The 21,558-nt window shown below is 31.6% G+C and overlaps 2 protein-coding genes across 5 annotated transcripts in view; one reads left to right on the forward strand and one right to left on the reverse strand.

The window, feature by feature from the left end:
• LOC142332038 (STAGA complex 65 subunit gamma-like) overlaps positions 1-14,100 on the reverse strand; it is a 29,977-nt gene extending 15,877 nt beyond the window's left edge. Inside the window, exons 1-3 of one of the 4 annotated variants that reach the window (XM_075378135.1) lie at positions 14,010-14,100; positions 13,130-13,350; positions 4,486-4,591 (exon numbers count right to left, since the gene is read on the reverse strand). In XM_075378135.1, coding sequence (XP_075234250.1) covers positions 4,486-4,591; positions 13,130-13,308 — 285 coding nt within the window. In that variant the 5' untranslated portion in view covers positions 13,309-13,350; positions 14,010-14,100. The other 3 variants (XM_075378134.1, XM_075378136.1, XM_075378137.1) reach the window with 3 other exon arrangements.
• Positions 14,101-14,154: 54 nt separating this feature from the next.
• Positions 14,155-19,246, forward strand: LOC142332039 (small integral membrane protein 20). Its single transcript, XM_075378138.1, has 3 exons — positions 14,155-14,366; positions 15,342-15,398; positions 19,120-19,246. The coding sequence occupies exons 1-3, from the start codon at positions 14,252-14,254 to the stop codon at positions 19,155-19,157; spliced, it is 210 nt and encodes a 69-aa protein (XP_075234253.1). The 5' UTR covers positions 14,155-14,251; the 3' UTR covers positions 19,158-19,246.
• The last annotated feature ends 2,312 nt before the right edge of the window (positions 19,247-21,558 follow it).

Below are 21,558 nucleotides of genomic sequence, written 5' to 3' on the forward strand. Positions count from 1 at the left end.
AAGACCAGATTGTCAGTCACAATGCTCGGACGTCCATTATTCTCTTTATCGTGAACAGTTGTCCGGCCATTTTTAAAATGAATTGACCACTTCCTGACAGAACTTTCACTCATTTCGTTGTTCCCGTACACTTCACACAGTTCCCGATGAATTTCTATTGGTTTTAAGGTTTTTGCCAACAAAAAACGAATCACAGACCGCACCTCACAACTGGCGGGATTTTCGATTGCAGCACACATTTCAAATTTGTATATAAAAAAGACGTGCAGTGCGGAGATGTTCCCGTTGGCACGGCTGGACGCTGAATGAGGTGCCGGGAATGCAAAGTTGACGGGAGTTTATTTCTCCCTACTTATCGCAGAACATGGACAGAGTCCCTTGCTGCTGGATCATTCTAATCCGGCTTGTTTTTTTAAAAGGGTTATTTTATATAGCGGGTCTAATTCTTCAAGTTTTGTTTATTATTATTTAGTTAATTTAAGACGGATTTAGTTGCATTCCAATCCGTTGTTGAACCAGCGTTATCGAACCCATTTTATGGGCCGACCGCGGAAGGCTAGGCTTAGAAGCCTGTCCTCCCGACGTAATTCCCCTTCTGACCGTCTACTGAAGTCCTTTCGGTTCTAACGATTCATAGGCTAGCAGGAATACGCCACAACGGGGCACTAACTATAAGGAGGGAACAATGCGACCCCTACTCCGGAGGAGTCGCAATTGCTGGTTTGTTTTACTCTACTTGTAAGTTTTAAAAGGAGAGGTTGTGTAGAAGCTCTTCATCCGCTTCTGCTATGGCTACCCTTCAGGTCGCATCTCTGCTGGGCTCTGTTCCGGACTCCAGTCCGCGATGTTGAGACGAGTAGTGGGTCTTCCTTCTTCTTCACCTTCTTCTTCTTCCGAAGACAATGAGGTGCCGAGCACGAGCACACCGATATAAACGCGTGCGCCTGGCGGCGTCAAGTGGAAACGTTCCTTACTTTCTGAATAGCCCTCGTATATGGTAAATTATAATTATTATTGTACCATATACAATTCCAGATACATTTTTTAATTTTTATTTAATTTTTTTTTTGAACAGCGATTATTTGCCTATATTTTATTTGGTGCTAACCTGTTTATTATAACCAATATCAATCAACCTGTTTATTACATCCAAAATCTTCAACTGTATATTTTATTTGGTGCTAACCTGTTTATTATAACCAATATCAATCAACCTGTTTATTACATCCAAAATCTTCAACTGTATATTTTATAATTCTCAATCTTTTCCTATCTGTACAGTTTTTATCTTGTAACATATCCTTATATTAGAAAATTAATTAAACCCTGGTTTTGATGTCTACAATATTTTGTCAACCCTTCATAAGTTTGCTACTCAATTAACAAAATTCTCTGGACTTCTAACATACTATAACCTCCTCTTATTATTTATCATATTCCATTACCTTTTTTTTAGTCTTTAATATTTTCAAACAGAATTTTCAATTGCAAAAAACTTCCATTTTTTAAAATTAGTTTTTATCGGTATTCCTAAATCATTAATTATGTAATTTAGACTTTTCTAAAATAAATATCTTTTTTTAAACACTTTTTAACACATGTTTTGTTGAAAAAGGATCTTTAAATAGTTACAAATGAATTATTATAGTTTACAGTGCAGATTATAGTATTATTTCATAGTTTTAGGTTAGTAAATAGAAATTTTTCCTGATTAAATTTTTTTCAAATTTCACTTGAATTTGCATTCATATTTTCATGATGTGATGCATCTTAATGACTTGCATGTAGTACATACTATTCAACGAGTCTTTAATAAACCTGAAGCAAATTCTCTTAAAAATTTTGCCCTGAGTAAAAGATCAGCGTATGAGCATCTGTTTTTCCCCCCCATGAATAAACCTTTAACTCACACTGTAATTTTTTGTTTCACAATTCAGGAGCACGTTATCAATTTTAACTCAGTCATAATCAGCTGTTTTTATTGATTTAGGTTGTTAATTTTTGTTAATAAATTTTTCATGTTTTAAAAACCATTATTGAAATAACAGTTAGCTTAATACTAAGCTAACTGTTTGACTTGATACTTTTTAGTCAAATTTTCCAAACTTAGGTAAACGATCGCTTTAACATTTTAAAACTTAAAATTTTAAATAAATTTACTTACAGACACATAAAAATAACAAATAATGTCAATGGCATTGAAAAAACTGAAAAATTTGAATCAAAAGAATTAAGAAAACCCAGTGCAGTGAAGCAAATGCTTCATATTAGCTATGAAGATTAAAATAAAACTGTGAAAAAACCTGTCAAATTCAACAAATGAGAACCTTTACTACTTCAACTACTGGAAGGGGTTGTTAATCCAGCAGTAGTTAAAAGGTTTCAGGTGGGATACTACCTCCATTACAAAGTGACAATCAAAGGCTGGAAATGGGAAGTGTATTTGAATCCTCTCCCATCATTCTTTCTCCTCAGTAGAAAAATTTATAAATCTGATAAATGCGGATCTGATGAAAACTCAAGGGTTTACGAATAAGTAGAGCTGCACTGCTAAAGAAGTTAACTACAGCTTGAGCTCAAAAGAAACTAGTGACAAACATGTTGATTTAATTCCAAATATTCATAATATTATAACATTCTATTAACACAAATCTGATATATGCTAGTATTCAGTCGCTACAATTAATACTGTTCTATTCAAATAAATTTTCTGTTAAAAATTTTTTTTTGTTTAAGAGCACTTTGTATTTTGTTTTCTTTTTTCCCCACATCTAAACATGAACTACTGCAGCTTCTGCCATCTAATTTTAAGTCCTTCTAGTACATTTTCTTCTATACCATATCTTTCACAATTACTTGTCTTTTTGGGTCTCTTCAATGAAACTTGACAATATGCTCAATGCACAAAAAGTTTCTGTACTTTTGTAAGAGTGACGCTGGACATGTATAGCTAAATAGGAGATCTTCTGTTCAAGTGAACAAATCAACGCTCAACTATTACCCTCTTTAATTTCAAAAGTATGTTAAAACTTAGTCCAATTCAGTACTGGATTAAAACAGAGTTATTAAATGTATAGCTTGATACTATAATCAGAACCATAGTTGTTGAATGTACTTTACTTGTTCCAAATTTTTCCAAATCTTAATATTGTTCATACAGCACGTGTAGCCGAGATGAAAACTTATAACTTCTAGTGTGTATTATACACACACTAAATATTTGTTGTAGCAACATGTATTAGTGTATTCATCACGATCTAAATATGGTTTTATATTTTTTAAGTGTACGATCAATAACCTCAACCCCCATCACAAGTTGTAAATTCAAAGAAATTTTGCTACACTTTTTGCTGTATTAATTTTGTACTGAGATGGTGATTTTATCCATATAACAGCTTTGTTGTCATCGCATCAGATATTCTGTTAACTGTTTTTCATAACGTCATTTGATGTACATTAAATTCTTGAACAAATCAGACCGATAACCTAGATAAGCCATACTGCAAATTTATTTGCATTCTTTTATTTTAGGTTAAAGCTCCATCTTTTTTTTCCTTACTTAATTCAAGAAAGTGCTTGCTTTCAATTTCTTCAGAAAATCTATAAAGTGTTCTACAACTCTTTATTTAAAATAAATGAAATTAATTAATTTAGATCATACATAGTGGAAACCATGTTCAAGAAACTGTTTATTTCTGGAACTATTCTGGGTTTATATTCCTTTCTACAAGTTAAATGTATTGGCAATTGTCCCGACTTAAAATATAAATCTGTTAGTAACCAGATATACTGTGGAGCATATCAGTTTCCAGTGCAAGGCATTTCCTTCTTTTTTTTTTTTTTTTTTAAATAACAAAAGGAACACATGTTCCTACTCAAAGCAGATCTTCATATTTAATTTTGATTAAGTACAGGCAAAATCTTCAAGTCCCTTTTAATCATCTTCTCTGAAGTATTTGCTCCAGAAAAATTAAGTATAAGCTTATTTTTATTAATGCGCTCCAATAAATTAAGTTCATCACTCTAGGCTGATTATAGTGCTTAAACAGAACAGTTCATAGCACGGTTTTATTCTAAATTTGATATACGTTATGAAACAATGATACAACTGCTGTATTACATGGGACTGAATTTTGAGCAAGATAGCACACATATACGTATCCATGGCATATAAGAAACATTTTTGTCAATTCATCTACAAATCCGTCCATTAAATTTAACAAAAACAAAACTTTAAACTTAGACCCGACATTAAAAATAAACACTTGAAACACGCCCGATTAACAGAATCATACAGCAGCAAGAGACACTGTCCAGGCTCTGCGATTCGAAGGGAGAAATTTGTGGAACTCCTGCCACTTTTGCATTCCGTCAATTCATCCATGGCAATAAAAGAGTTAATAAAAAAAAAACTCAACAATAAACCAGACTAATAATTTAATTCTAATAAAAATAAATATAATAATCAATTAATAGAACACTTACATCAGAATTAGCTATATCTAACAATTCTTGCACTTTTCTTGCATGTTGCAATAGTTTTATAGTATCTAGTACAACTGGATCCATTGCAGTACACTCTTTTGGAATCCTAATAAAAAAGCAAATAACATTCAAACTAGAACAAAAATTAAAATAATAACAATAAATGGATATCTATTTTAATACATTGTTTTCAATGTAATTTAAAAATTTTTTTTTAAATCGATAGTATAATTATGTTACATGGATCACATCAAGAATGGCAGCTGAATTATATTCCGTGTAACACAAGAATACTGGGCCATTTGCTAGAAAAAAATGTAGGAATATATGATAAAATCTTGATCAGAGCTCATCAGAAACATAGAAATTAATGAATACAAGAAGAGAAAAGATTATAATCTATAACAATTTTTTTTTCATAACATATAAATAGACATTACAAAATATAATAACAATTTTGAAGACATAAATTGAAAAATATTCAAGTACCTATTTAAATACATATCAAAGGTGTAAAAAATCTAGGCTTTTATAATTAATATTAATTTTAAACAGATCACAAGAGTAATATTACTCTTGAGAAATATGTAATATTACTCTTTGAGAAGAATATTTTAATTTGATTTTAAATTATAACGCCGCACTAAGGAATGTGGCTTTGGCAGTACCTTTGTTTTATGAATTATGTGCATGTTCAACTTACTGAAAACACTACATTTACAATTACATTCTTTTCTTTACGCAGTTGACTACTAGTGTTATAGTGAAGGGGTTTACTTATAATTTTTGCAAAAACACATATTTTTATTCCTCTTAAAATGAGTAAAAAAAAGACAAGGAACTTTATGTAATTTTTTCTGCAGTGAAAGTTCTACTCCTAGAAATGTAAATTTAGAAAAATTGAGTGAAACAGAAAATGAATGTCCATCAAACAACAAAACTAAATCTACTTTGACAAGATGTTACAATAACGAGTACTTGAAATATGGTTTTATATTTTGTATGGATTTTACGGAAGACAAAGTACACCCAATGTGCATAAAATGTAAGGAAGTTAAGAATGATACCATAAAACCAAAATGTTGCGACATTTAAAATCAAGATATCCCGAAGTAGAACAGAAACTATTGGATTATTTTGAATTTAATCTCCAAAAGAAAAAAATTAAAAAAACTTTTATTCAAAATAAATCGCAATTGAAATTTTCATATTTAGTTGCACTACATATATCCAATTGTTCAAAACCGGGGAAAATCTGATTAAACCAGTGTTAATTGATGTTTGCAATGAAATGTTTGGGCCCTCATCTGCAGACCAGATCAGATCAATTCCTCTTTCAAATGATACGATCAGTCATCCTCTATCTGAAAATACTGAATACCAGTTAATAAAAAGTATTAAAGAATAACCGATGTTTGCCACCCACAGCGATGAATCATTGATATTTATAAAAAAAGCTACTTTTCTCTGCTACATATGGTAGATTGACTTGACTATTCTTTTGAATAAATGAAAGAATTATTATTATTTAGTAAAGATTTAGATTTTCACCCGACAAGTTCCAGAATTTTTGATTCATTGAATTCGAATATTAATAACCATTCTTTAAACTGGAAAAAATGTATTGGTCTGTGTACCAACTGGAGCAGCAAATATGACTGGGAAACATTCTAGAGTAACAAAAAGGATTAATTAATAAAAGGATTTCAGACGTCTCTAACACATTGCATAATACATCGCCAGCACTTAGCAGCCAGAAATATGTCACCTGAATTAAGCAATGTTCTCCTGGAATTGAAAAAAATTGTTAATTTCATAAAGAAAAGCGATCTTAACTCTCGATTATTTGCCATTCTTTGTCAAGAGGTAGGAGCAGAATACCAACATCTTTTATTTTACGCAGAAGTAATATGGCTCTCGTGAGGAAAAGTGTTTACCAGACTTTACAAATAAAGGACGGAAGTGGAGAAATTTTTGGTAGAAAAACAGCCTCTGTTATCAAAATGTTTTTCCAATATGTACTGGATTGCGAAGCTGGAATATTTAAATGAAATAGTTTTTTACACAAACAACCTAAACTGAAGTTTGCAGGGAAGTATGACACTTCATTTCATTTATTTAACAAAATTTATGCATATAAAAAAAATAAATAAATTTTGGTTAAAAACAAATGAAGAAAATAATCCTGATGTATTTAATTCTTATTACGATTTTATTACTACACAAAACGAATTAATAGTTGATAATCTGAATGAATGTAGTAATAAGTCAACATTTACAATCATTATATGATGGATTTTAAAAATATTTCCTTATAAACATAAATTTGCAGGAGATGAATTTATGGATAATTAATCTTTTTATCGAGCATAATTGTAATATAAATTTAAGTACCGAGGACCAAGAAAGTCTCTTAGAACCGAGTTCAGACGTAACATTAAAAAACAGTTTTTCATCCATGAATTTAATTAAATTTTGGATCGCAATAAAAAATGAATATCCAAATGTACATAACAAAGCCATGAAAATGCTACTTCCCTTTGCAACCACATATTTGTATGAAGCTGGACTCTCAGCTATGATGCTTATTAAAACCACACAAAATTGTTTATCAATAAATTCATCACCGATTGTAATTTACAACCTGACAATGAAACGATCATGCAAAAATGAGCAACAACAAATTTCTCACTAACTTTCATTATTTACAATCAGTTTGCAATATGATTTATTTGTAGTTCCTATTTTTAAATAAAACAACCTACATTTATTTTCTGATTTTCATTTATTGTTTTGTTGTTTATAAATAGAAATTATATTAATTAATATTATGTATATGCAAAATTTAATTAATAATAAAATAAAAATACGATATAAGTATTTTCTTTTTGCTTGTCAAAAAATCTAAGCTGAGGATCTGCCAGCCCCTGTATATTTTTCTAAAATTTTACCTGTCTGCTATAAAAAAAAGTTGGGAAACACTGAACTAAAGTGTAACAGAATCCTTCCTCATACGCTAAAGTATTAGTGCACAGCTAAGAGTGAAAATATTTATGCATAAAAAAGATGTCCGATGAGAGAAGAACCAAGAAAGTCATGGAAGAAATTAAGTCAGCAAAAGATGATGGAAGCAGTTAAAAGAGAAGGTGAGACGGAAGAAAGTGAAGATGCATTAACAGATAAGATAAGATGCATTAACCTGGATTCGATTAAGGATATTATGTATATACGATCTTTACAATGAAAGAAGCTGATCAAGACCAGGTTCAATCATCTCCAGAACTGATAAGACTTTCTAGATGTTACGAATATCAGTTTTTCTAAATTTGAATATTAAATAGATCTTGAATGTTCAAACATCAAAATTGTTAAATTTCAGTCTTATATTTAAAAATTTAATTCTTAGAACAATTTTTCAATCATTCTTAGCCAAAATAATTGACATATACTATTAATATTTACTGAAGATTCTTATTTAAAGATAAAAGTAGTTCAAATACATTCAAGATCATTTAATGTCTCTTTTCTTATTGTAAATTAAACGATATGTCATGATCATCATTCTGAATAAATTGTCAAGGAGGAATGGTTATTATTTTAAAGATAACACCTTTCACCAAAGTATTTTTCTAGTATTCAAAAATCTTATAGGAGCTTGTTCTGTTGGATGGAATATTTGTTACATTTAATACAAATGAAGAAATATTCAAATTTTATATGCAATTTTTTATGAACCAATCAATATGAATTAGTTTTTGTTAAAAGCTAATAGAACTGAGATTTTGACCTTTAGCCTTGGAGAATTAAAAAAAGAGATTGGACAGCTAAATATTTTCTAGATTTTCACCTGGGTTTCAAAGTTAAATAATAATATATGATGGATCACACATAGGTTGTCAGACAAACTTTAAAACTGACTTTCTTAATTTGCGAGAAAGGTGGTAAAATAACACTGAAAAGTGTAAATTTTGGTAATGAATTATGTAATTTTTTTTTGGAAAATAGGCTATTCAATCGATTAACAAACATTTCTATTTAACGTTATAAAAACTTTACCATGGTCTAAGCTAAAATCTGCTTTAAATTTAGCTTCTTCAGTCTCAAGTAAATAAAAATAAATCACAAAGATCAGATAAAGGTAAAGTTTTTGCAACATTTCACCTTAATATAGTGGCTCGCATTTATATTTTTATACATTGATAAAAATAAAAAAATAATCATTGGACAGAAGTAATATAAACTAATAATAATAAAGGTATTATAATCCCATTTCACTGTAAAAGATCATTTAAAAAAATTATTGAAAAAACTTTAACGTATTTAACTGGAATTATATTTTCTTTAACTCGCATATTCTTTTTATTCTTTTTTTTAGTTTAATGTATTGTAAATGATATGCTCAGCTGACTGCCATGATTTCCTTTGCCAATCTTTTTCTCAATGACCTTCAATACTTAATAATTTAAAATCTTTCCTTGTATTATTATGTCTAACTGCGAAGTGTTCTACTGCAATTGAAATTTGTTCAACAAATGTATACTAATCTAAAAATATTTGGATTTTGGACTTTTTCTTAACTGCTGTAAATAAGAAGGAACTGGCGGGAAGGAGGGTTTGATTCCAGAATGGCCATTAAATACCTTGGCATCTGGAATGATGCCTGATTGAGGTATGGAGTCCATGTTATGGAAAGTTGTGAGAGAGCAGAGAGGACAATCAATGCATGCGGTTCCATCTTACTACTGAACACCAGGGGCCTGGAGAACTCAGGAGGAGGTTGTTATTAAGCTGTGGTGTATTCTTCACTCTTATATGGGGCAGAGATTTGGGCAGATGTTCTGGGGTATAAAAGGTATATTGGAATACTTGCTGCGCTGCATATGAGATGCTGCCTCCAGATTTCAGCATCTTATCATACGATCTCAAGAGAGGCTGCAGAGGTGCTAGTGGGTGTTATGCCAATTGACCTGCTAATTGCTCACAGGGGGAAGCGTAGAGAATTAAGGATGCTTCCTTCTTCGGAAAAGAAGAGATTGATTGTGGCCAATCTACAAAAGTTGATGAATACTTGGCAAGAACGGTGGGATGTGAGACAGAAAGGACAGTGGACTTACCGTCTGATTGGGAATGTAAGAAGTTGGTGTGGTAGGACTCACAGATCAATTGATTACAGTCTTATGCAATTCCTGGCCAGGCATGGTGGTTACAGGTCGTATCTTTTTAGGTTTATTTTTGACCATTCAGACTGCTGTCCAGCCTGCGATGTGGAGGAAACTCCATACCATGTCTTCTTCTGTTATACGAGGTTCCAGGATGCACAGACGTGCATGCTGGATGCCCTGAGTCGGGTGGACATGTTCAGACCTGAGGATTTTCAGCAGATAATGCTTCAGGGTGTGAAGCAGAGGACTATTATAACAAATTATAACAGAAAAATTTTAGAAGAACTTAGAAACACAGAAAAAACTTGTAGGGCCGAGTATTGACACAGCCTGCAAGGGAACTTGGCGTTGGAGGATGCCGGGTTGTTCAGGTCTTCGGTCAAGTGGTGAATGTGTCTTCCCAAATCAGCTGATTTGGAAGTCATGAGTTCCAGCATTCAAGTCCTAGTAGTCAGTTATTTTTACACGGATTTGAATACTAGATCATGGATACCGGTGTTCTTTGGTGGTTGGGTTTCAATTAACCACATATCTCAGGAATGGTCAATCTGAGACTGTACAAAACTACACTTCATTTATACTCATACATATCATCCTCTGAAGTATTATCTTAACAGTAATTACCGGAGGTAAAATAAAGGGTTGGACAGGTCTGCGGCCTTGGCATGCTCTTGAGCATGATGAGGGTCGCTTTGGTGCAGTGAGGCTGTGGACACTCCACTCCCAGTGCCTGACGGCATTGCTAATGTTTTTAGTGATTATGGCTGACGATCATGTGGTAAGTAATAAGTTTGTAAGTAGTTGAGTTATGTGTATCTTAGATGGTGGGTGTGAGTTTGTGTACACTGGGTGAGATTGTGGAAATTTAATTAACTATTGAGTGTGCTTTGATGAATAAGTCTTGTGGCCATGTCCTAATGATTGTTGTGCACATTTCTTGTGTTGGCTTGATTGTATGAATGTATAAATGTGTGTGGTACATCTTAGAACCTGTTAGGTGCACTATGTTCCTGGATGTTTTCCTCTTTAGGTATTTGTGGTATGGAGTGTGTGTGTGTGTGTGTGTGTGTGTGTGTGTGTGTGTGTGTGTGTGTGTGTGTGTGTGTGTGCAGTGGTTTGGTATGGATGATGTTTGCTTGTGGAGACCAAATGTGTGTGTAGGTGCTTACTCCCACTCCTAAAGAAATGCTTTATTAGTGGTTTCGCAGGCGGCAGGGTCACCAGGGGTGGAGGTTTAGTCGGTAGTGCACAGAAATACATATGCATTTTCTGTACTGTAACAGCTTGCAAAACCTGTTAGTGAGTCCAACACTGCTTCAGCGCCCATATATGGGGTCCTCCACCTCTAAAAAAAAAAGTTGTAGCCAAATGAAATTTTAATAAATGAAATATTTGGATCTTATAAGGGGAAGGCATGTCAGTTCGAATCAGACTTCATATACTTTATTTTTTAATTTAAATATATTAATTTATTAATAATTATTAATCTCTGATTGTAAAAAAACGTTCTACAATAAATAATTCAATAACAATAAAAAAAAAAAATTATGAAAAAATATCAGAAGTACAAATACAATTTTATGTACTCTTCATTTTAAAAAAAATGTGTATATGTAATTTAATAGGCGTACAAAGAAGTCATATGGTGTCCACATCAAATTCTTTTCTCATATAAAAAATAGTAGTAATAATTAATAAAAAATTAATGAATAAAAAGAAGTTTAATTTTAATTACGTAAGATTAGGTCTTTAACCCCCTCTGTGAATCATGAGACCTTGCTGATGGTGAGGCATTTGAGTGCTCAGTGATACAGAATAGCTGGATTGAAGGTGCAACCATATCGGATAGGTATCAGTTGAGAGCCAGACCAAGGAATAATTCCTGAAAGAGGGCAGGAGCTCTTTCAGTAGCTGTTAAGGGCGTAGGTTAAGGAAGCCTTAAATGGGATATCAACATCATTCAATTTTTTGAGTACTGCACAGCTGAAAGCAATGGAAAACTACAGCTTTTTTTTCCAAGAAAATGTAGCTCTCTGCATTTTCATTTAACAAAGATGGAGGCACCTTCCTTGGTAAAATATTCCAGAGGTAAACTCCGGGTGAGGACTGCTAAGGAAGAGGTCACCAGAAAATTAAAAAATAACATTTTATAAGTTGAATCGTGTAATGTTAGTCTAAAGTTGGTAGGTTAGAAAATTTAAAGAGGGAAATGAGTAGGTTAAATGTGGATGTAGTACGAATTAGTGAAGTTCAGCGGGAAGAGGAAAATGACTTTTGGTCAGATTTTAGAATAATTAGCTCAGTGCCAAATGACACTGAGTAATAAACAAGAAGATAGAGAATAAGATAGGGTGTGTGTATGAAGAAATTGACGAAGCAATTAACACATAAAAGGGGATGAAAATTTAATAATAGTTGGAGGTAGGAATACAAGCACTGAAAAAGGCAAGGACGGAAATATTGTGGGTGAATACGGGCTGGGCAAAAGAAATCAAAGAGAGGACTGACTTATTGAGTTTTGCATGAAGCATAATTTAGTAACTGCCAACACCCAGTTAAAAATCATAATAGAAGAATACACACATGGAAAACGCCAGGTGATACTGCAAGGAATCAGATGGATTATATCATGGTTAAGGAAAGATTTAGAAATGAACTGGTTGACTGCAAAGCACATCCAGCAGCAGACACTGATAACGACTGTAATTTAGTGATAATGAAATGTAGACAGGGGTTTAAAACCTGAAGAAAAGGTGTCAGGTGAATCTGTGGAATTTAGAGAAGCTGGAGGAAGAGTTGACAAAGAAGATCTTTGAGGACAATGCAAGAGGTCCAAGTGAAAAAGATAAAGTAGAAAATATAGAAGGAGAATGGAACAATGTTAAAAAGGGAATTCTTAAATCAGCAGATGCAAACTTAGGTGAAACAATGAGAACTGGTACAAACCCATGGATATTAAAGGATATATTGCAGCTAATGGTTGAGTGTATAAAGTATAAGAATGCTACTGATGTAGCATTTTCTTCTCAGTACCTGAGAAGAAAAGATTAGAGCTTTTGAAATGCGATACTATAGGAGAACATTAAAAATCAGATGGGTCGATAAAGTGACAATTGAGGAGGTGTTGCAGCAAATTGATGAAGAAAGAAGCATTTGGAAAAATATACCTAAAAGAAGGCCACATCTTAAGGAATTATGGAATAATTGCTTTGAAATTGGAGGGCCAGGTATATGGGAAAAATGGTGCAGGGAGGCAACATTTGGAATATGCTTAACAAATAGTTAGGGATACAGGATGTATGGTGTATAATGAAATGAAACGACTGAAACTAGATAGGGAATCTTGGAGAGCTACATCAAACCAGTAAAATGACTTAAGACAAAAAAAAGTCTTTATACAAATCATTTATAACTACAAATAATATCTTTTTATAACTGATGCATTAAACATTAAATGTATATAAACAAATATTTTCACTTACTGAATTATATTGTTACAACTTTCATCGGGCACAGGTTGATAAGGTTTCGGTAATTCATGTTTAATAGCACTCAATAAAACAAGTTTACCAAGTTCCTTAGGTACAATTCTTTCCCACTCAGGCTCAGGAACTGTGGGAATTTCACCCCACAATTTGGATGTACTACTATGGCTGAACATTATGTTTAATATTTAGTCATTATGTGAAACAATTCAGTTAACCTACAAAAAAAAAGAACACATAATAAATTCAATTTTTTTTTCATTTAACTTGCAAATATAAAGCAACTTTAGACCACAAGACACCACCACGGAAGTAAAAGTTCATTAAAAAGGGTAACTGATTTGTACTACGGGCTTCAACAGCAGTCAGAACTCTAATTTTTACTTCAACAAATCATTCATTCACTGCATTAAATCTTTTGAGTCAATATTTATCAGTTATGCGAATTGTCAAAATAAAATTCAAATATGCTCGAACAAAATAATTTTCTTGCTAACTACTTTTACAACAAAATTTAACACCCTTATAAAAAGAGATTAACAAACAATCACAAAATGCATGTTTCGAAATTCTACATAAAAATAAAATCACTATTAAACAGTTGATTAATTTCGAAAAATTAATCCTCACATAACCACAATGAGGCAGTACAGCTGAATGTTAAGATATAACAAAATCAGCAGTTTAAAACGAGTAGCATTCAAAATGCCTAAGAGATCATGACAAACTATAAATATAGGATTTTTAATAGCTTTTATAGAGTATAGTTATTAGGTGCAAAAGAATTATAATGTTACCAGATTCTGAAAATAAAAACAATAATAAATTAGAGCCAACGTTTGAAACCACACTAACTTTACAGTTTGATAAAACCTACATTAAAATGTCTTTGACTTCACTTTACTTCTTCATTAATGTTTTGTGGCAAATAAATTAAGATTTAAATAGTCGGCTAGCAAAATGAAAACTAGTAGTCACTGTAAAATAAAAAAGTACAATAATTTTAATCTGTTAAACGTTGGTATTACTGAAGGTTAATTTTGTAGGTTAAGATCAGTCTAGGACTAATTTTAATTGTGCATAACATGAAATAAACAAAAATATTTGAGGATTATAGTAATGCATTTAACTGGTTGGAAGTATTACGCTGCTCTTTTGGGAGGTTGTACGGGGGTTCTTGGTGTAGTTTTTTACCCAATCTTCATTTATCCAATGATGCATGTAGATGAATACAGTAAGCAAATTAAATTCGATCCTAGATTAATTTTAATTAAATAATATTGAGTTTTGACGCAAATAATTTTCATGCAAGAAGTTATTTTATCAAGAGATCCAAGTGCTGGGTGGATATGAACTTGTAGCTTCTGTTTTGCTTGAATAATTTCGAAACATACGTTATAGAGTTCATGTTAAATCAATAACGAATAATGTAAGATAAAATTACTTATAAATTTTATGTTCATAGGTTTAAACTTAATCAGTTTAAACTTAATCTTAAGGTTTAATGTAAATCTAGTTTTTCCATTTTTCTGCAGTTTTGCTACTATATTAAGAGTAATAAACTTTTTGCCACACATTTTCATAAATTTCTTTCACAAAAGTTACTCTTGAATATAAGAAAATTGAAACTTACTTCCACTGATGTTAGTTCTTTGAAACATTTGTGTTATCGTTGTTAGAAGTTCAGGTCTTAATTACAATTTCACAATGATGGGTGTATATTTTAGCATATGATAAATGCTAAGCGTAAGTGGGTTTTTAAATCGGAAGCTTCTGTATGAACATTGAGCTACCTCTCTTACTCAGAAGTTGGCTGTATTAGTTTGCATTACTAAGTGATTTATCAATTACCTAGTCAACATACATTGCAACATTAATGTACAAACAACATGTAACATATCATATCAAATGAGTTCATCACCATATAAGTTGCTTTAAAAAAGTATGTTGGCTTCAAAAAAAAGAAGCCTTATTATTATATGTAACAAAAGATGATTGATTATGATATGAAAGAGACTTACAAACTAATATTAATTTTGTGTTATACTTCTAAACTATTTTTAATAGTACTATTTCAAAAAATAGTATTATAATATTATAAATTATTCTTGTGATTAAATAATTTATAATCACAGTCTGTATACTGCATCAAAAAGATTAACATGATCATTTTATGTTTTTTTATACAGTTTCACAATTTCTTTTTCAGAAAAGATCCAGGAATACAATAGGAGAGGTATAAAACAAGAAGAAATTCAACCTGGAGGTATGGGTTCTGTTTATTTATTACATTATTATATTACTAACTTTTACTCTATGTATATTTTAAAAATCAATGGTAAATAATTAAGCGATAAAAGTGGTAAAATAAATAAAATTAATTTTATAAATTTTAATGTACTGTAAAATTTTAAGAAAAATTCATCTTAAGTTCAAAAAGTAAATACAGATGTGACAACATAATTACACTTTATCAATAAGTTAACCTTAGAGCCACTTGGTTATACAGAGTTTGGCAGAAGTTACTGCCACATTTTGAAGGTTAATTTAAAAGAAACCAAATGTTTTAAAAGCAAAAATCTTCTTATCACAAAATGCATATAAATATATAGCTTTTTAAACTAATTTGTGTTAAACTACGTCACTTAAATTTTGACAGTCATTGGTGATACATTGTCGAAGCCTTTCTTGGAAGTTATTCGTTATTTTCTGGCACGTCTTGAGAGGAATGGTGGTGATCTCTTGGCATTTCATAAACTTTAAATGATCTAGACTTTGAGAAAAACATTTTCTTTTAAGTTTCCTCACAAAAAAGAAATCACAAGTGGAAAAATCCATTGACTCAATATCATTTGTTAGTAAGAAGTTTAGTAGATGGCCATGAAACATGACTCTCAAAATTGTGAGTGAAATTTAAGTAGTATGAGCTGTGGCACCGTCCTGTTGGGACCAAATACCTAGTGAATTTTAAAGTTTGTATAATCTAAACTGCAGAAAGCTCTCTCTCTCTGAAGCATCTCTACGTATCAATTTGAAGTCGCAGTAACAAGTGAAACAGTTGTCTTAAAAAAAAAATAGGGGATCCATACACCAATTTGCCCTATTGCACACCAAACAGTAATGTGAGGACTGTGCAGTGGTTTTTGGTGAAGTTCACGAGGGTTTGGCTTGGAACAGTAGTGAAAAATGTGTTTGTTACACTGTCAGAGAGATAAAACTGTACTTCATCGCTAAACAGCACAACAGCTGCAGGGGTATCTGCTGCCGAAATTTGTTGCACAAAAACTTTTATGATTGATGCAGTCCCTTTTGCTTTTGCAATTCTTGTGCGATTACAGTTTCATACGGGTGCATTTTAAGTTCCCTTTGGAGAATGCTTATCAAAAATCCTAAGTGCAATTGCATGTTTACATGCAGAATTGGAGATTGCACAATGGATGCTTTTACTGCCCTGCATATTTTCTGTTGTTGTTTCTGAGGTCTGTCAGTTTGTTTTTCTTTCAATGTTGATCTAGTTGCATGGAGATTTACAAAATCATTTTCCTATCTGGAACTGCGGCACATCAACTGAGACTGAAGCATATACCAAGACTGAAAGGCTCACTAGAGTTGTGATCTGTTTTTTTTTTATCAATAACAAACTACAATATTCTCCCATCCAAGCCACAGTAGCAAATAAAAATGGCGGGACTACATTTAATTAGAGACACTCTGCCTGTCTCAGTATCTCCACCATAAATGGCACAGTAATATTTTTAGATGTGGGAGATGCTTCTGCCTTATCTTTTACAGATGGTTCTAAGCATAAACAAGTGATGTGAGATTTTTTGCACAATGATAAGATCAGCTGATGAATTAACACTTAATTTACCAGATGTTTCAGATAATTTTAAGATTTCTTTTGAGGCTAACTAAACCAGTAGTTTTAAAATTTTTTTTGAGGCTGACAAAATAATCAATTGATTTAAGCACTATACTCTGATATTACCAAAACTGGTAGATTTTAGAGCGGGGTTGGACTGTATATGTTCATAGGTGATGAATGAAGACAACGCCTTTTTGCTTGTTGAGTAATGGTTTAATGAATTGTCGTCTTGACAGTTAACAAAATGAATTGTAACACAACGCATAACTTGACATATAAAAATAAAAAATATAAAATTAAATAAAACATTAAGTCTAACGTTCATCCGGACTAAGAGTATGACGTGACCGCCTTGGATGAGATTCGAGCGCCGAAACTATGAGTAACACTAATTATCCATCCAGACAAAATGAAAAATGTGACTGCACTGTGTAGGATTCTAACGTAGAATGCTAGTACGGCTTAACTTTCCGGTTAGCGCTAGCACCCACTAGATCGCAGCACTGGATTGCTCGATGTGGAACTGAACAGATACTTAATACAAAAAATACTCTGATAGTTAATACAAGATAAATTAGATCTGTATTTTGTTTGGTTATTAACTGTGTTCTTGACCTTATTTAAAAATGATTTGTATGACACATCCCATTTTAATTGTGTATATATACACAATGTATATTTATCTTCATTAACATAACTTATAAGAGCAAATTGTCTAATAAAGCGCTAAATGAAAATAAATTGCTAATCATTATTTCCCTTATTCCTAACATTGTTTGTATCTAGAAACCGATTCATATAGATCTGTTATATTTGGTATAATTAATTTACAAAACTAATCTTTGCATTGTTTGTTTATAAAAAAAGCAAAGTTTTATATATAATCCATAGAGAAAAATTATATTAATAAATCAGATAACAATAAAATAGCTTTGATTGAGATAAGGTATTATGTTATATGCATAAATATTATCATAAAAAGAACACAGTAAAAGACAATCAATTCTTTAAATCAATTTAAATTTCTTCTTGAATGTATAGCAATATTCATGAAATTTGTTGTTCCTTACAAACCATGATGTTTCTGTTATGCTCCTAAGTATTTTATTATGAAACCGCTGGATAATTCCAACATTGCTTTTACTTGATGTTCCCCGGCATGTACAATTGTTCTTGCCGGCCGTAATAAAAGGATTTATTGACAATGTTTTACTTATGTGTGAGTCAAATAAGATAGCAGATTATCACAAATCGATGGATTCCGAAAAGTACACGAAACGGTTACAAGATAAGTGTATTCCCTACTTGTCACCTCGATCGGTCATTGTACTAGGATAACGCATCGTATCACCATTCTGCTACAAAAGCGGCTAAATTATAACTTTAACAGCGGTTTGATAAAATGGTTAGCCGAACGATGAATTAATTGTTCTCCTGATATGACGAAGACTGAATTATACGATATAAAATTACAGAAAGAAAATCAAAATAAATTTTTTTGGATGATATTTTTGAAAATCGCGTAGAACATTATATATCCAAGCTATTGAAACGATTTGGAGTCAAATAGCTAAAACATGTCAGACGTTCTTAAATTAGCCGAAGAGGAATTTCATAAAGTGTCCGAAGCTAAGCGGAACAGTGTCTGCAAGCATGTTGTAAACGTTGAAAAATCTACATTGAAGATGAACATTTATATGATGTACACATTGACAATTTTGTGATAAATGTGAATTCAGGATCGTATACAATCTCTTTAGAATTTGTCGACAACATTGACTTCGGAATTTGTGAGCTACAGCGAGTAGAAAAAATAATTATTTAAAGTACTTTAAAATAATATTAATCGGGATACTAAATGCTAGCAGTTTTTTGTACCGGTAAGTATATTTATAACTATCAGCGTGTAAGTAAAGTCTCAAGTTTGCATTAGGTAATTTTTTTAATGTTATTACGCAACAAGTAAATGATACTGTAAAAAACGAGTAACCGAATACTGTGTACAGAATGACGAGTAAAAATATTGTTATAGATTCACGTAGCGATTATTTATTTTTTAATAATGTGATTTATTAAACGATTTAAAAAATTACTTTAATTGATTTTGTAATTTTGTTTTCAGGTATGAGAGTATGGTCAGATCCGTTCGACAGAAAGTAATTATGTAATTTATTGTGTTATGTTACCGGTCATAATGATTAGCGATTATTGATAGTGTAATAAAAAAAAATTGCTATTAAATGTTTCAATCTCTGTTAATTTATTTGAAGTTAATCCATCTTATTCTTTAACCGACAACAAATTCAGGATCAAATATTGTTTTAGTCCTGACCGTCTTGATGTAAATGTAATCATAAGATTCCAATTAAATACGCCTGATATGTAAATAAGCAGGATTCTAAACGATTTCGATTGTGTAAATCGATGTAAATTTCATAATATTAAAACAAAAAGAAAATAGAATAAGTTATTTGATTTTCACAAAATTATGTTACAAAGGTGATGCGTACCAAAAAGCTGTCCTGATTTTTTTAAATAGATGCGAAAAATGAAGTAACTTTATTTTCTTTTTGTTACGAAGGATTTTATAAAGCATTTTTAAAAATAATATTAGTCTTTTAAATAAATTAAAATCTACGGTTCACAATGTTTTGCTTATGACCCCTGTACCTCTAGGAAACAGATTAATAATGAATTACTTAAAATGTTATAATTGTAACTGCTATAAAAAAATATTTAGAAATGAAGTCTGTTTTATAATTTTTAACCATGTAGTACTGTACAAATGGATTGAAGTACAAGATAAGCCTTTAGTTGGGAAATTTGCTCTATGAGATATTTTATTGAAATATAGCATATTTATTTAGTAGTTCAATACTCAAAGTACTCACGGAAAAGATAATGTTGATAACTGTTGTGCAGTATGTTACTGCTTTTCTTTCTTGTTTAACTTTTGTTGTAATTTATGAATATTTATTTTCATTTTTCAGCAGTATAACTTTCAATGTTTTCAGTGTTGTTTAACACAGTCGTGTTGAGAGTTTGTTTTTTATTTTTCATAAACAAAATTACCCTCCTGTAAAACAGACATTTTTTCCCACTGAATTTATTGAAAATGATAAACGATTAAGTTCAAAAGTATCATCGTTTAGAAGATCATTCAAACCGGCGTTTGCAATCCAGATTAGATTTCTCTTATTTTATATAAAGCAAACCATCTACTTAAAATTATAAAACATTGAGATTTTTTTCAGTGTTTTAGGAGAGAAAAGAAAGGTAATTATTTCACAGCATACCGAAAACTTAACTAGTCAAACGAAAACTTAACTAGTCAAACGATGCATCATCTATTTGTATTTCACACAGACCTACAGTGTAACGCCGGTAACGTTTTTTTATCAATTAACAGTAACCGGCATTTTTCATTGTAGTTGCTCCAGTGAATCTACAACCTTGTGACGTCACGTGCTGATATTTCATATGTTTTAATGTTTTCCAAAACATTGTTATTGCACATAATTTTTTTTTTCTTTTTTTGTCCTACAAGCAATACGGGCACCCAAACAATACATTTGTTTTTTTTTGTGTTCAATTGTTTCCACTCGAGTCGATTACACGTATAAACGTGCTTAATGACTCGATCTTGTAAACAATAACAATTTCTTAACCGATGTCACTAATGCTCTGATCGGTATTATGTACAGGCCTATAAAAATTTATACATGCAGTTAAATGATGATGTCTTCGGTACAATTATGCTTAGTTCTGTCATTCGTAGTACACAATTTGTATATAAAGAAATAAACTTTAATCCAGTTTATATCGTGTTCAGTGAAGATTTTTGTGTGGTCGTTTTATTTTACAATTGCTAATTGTTTTTCGCAAATATTTTGTAATATATTATTTTTTGTTCGTGTGTTATTAGTATGGCGGAATTTAAATTCATAGTTAAGAAAAAACCTAGGAGTCAAGCGCGTGAAATTATCAATAGCGTTTATGATTTTATGAAAAAAGTAGGTAAATTATGTGACGACAAACATATAATCGGTATTCAAAAATGTAAAGAAAGAATGCTTCTGCTTGTGGGATATCGAGAACACAGGTTCAAAACCTCAGAAGAGAAAAAAAGACATGATTCTTCAGTCAACATCCCATCGTGTTCTTTCAGCACTCTGAAAAAGTATAAACGATGTTCGAAACCTGTCGGTGAACCGGAAAGTTTTGATTTAGATGTAGTTAACGGTTAATGAATTTCATTCAGAGAAGAATGAATGAACCTACTTTAAAAAAATAAGGTAAGAACTTCAGTCATCTATTGATTTTAAAGGCGGACAAAGTCGTGGTCTGATGGTACTGCTGAGGGACTTCACGTGCCGATTAATAAAGGTGACCGTTTAATAGTAATTCGTACCGGAGGAGAAATCTGTTTTATTCCAAACGCATTACCGATTTGGAAAGCCAGTTTGAAAAGCGGCTTCTTAAAGTTACGAAAAACTTCAAATTTACTCGATACGACAACGGTTGCACGTGAAAAAAGTGTAACGTGTTTAGCATACGACAA

Source organism: Lycorma delicatula, chromosome 11 (assembly GCF_047948215.1).
Source record: "Lycorma delicatula isolate Av1 chromosome 11, ASM4794821v1, whole genome shotgun sequence".
In the NCBI taxonomy this organism is placed as follows: domain Eukaryota; kingdom Metazoa; phylum Arthropoda; class Insecta; order Hemiptera; family Fulgoridae; genus Lycorma; species Lycorma delicatula.

Coding starts and splice junctions, on each gene's coding strand:
- LOC142332039 (XM_075378138.1), top strand. CDS start 14,252: ATGCATTTAACTGGTTGGAAGTATTACGCTGCTCTTTTGGGAGGTTGT. Junction 14,367..15,341: donor GATGCATGTAGATGAATACA/GTAAGCAAATTA, acceptor TTTCTTTTTCAG/AAAAGATCCAGGAATACAAT. Junction 15,399..19,119: donor AGAAGAAATTCAACCTGGAG/GTATGGGTTCTG, acceptor TTTTGTTTTCAG/GTATGAGAGTATGGTCAGAT.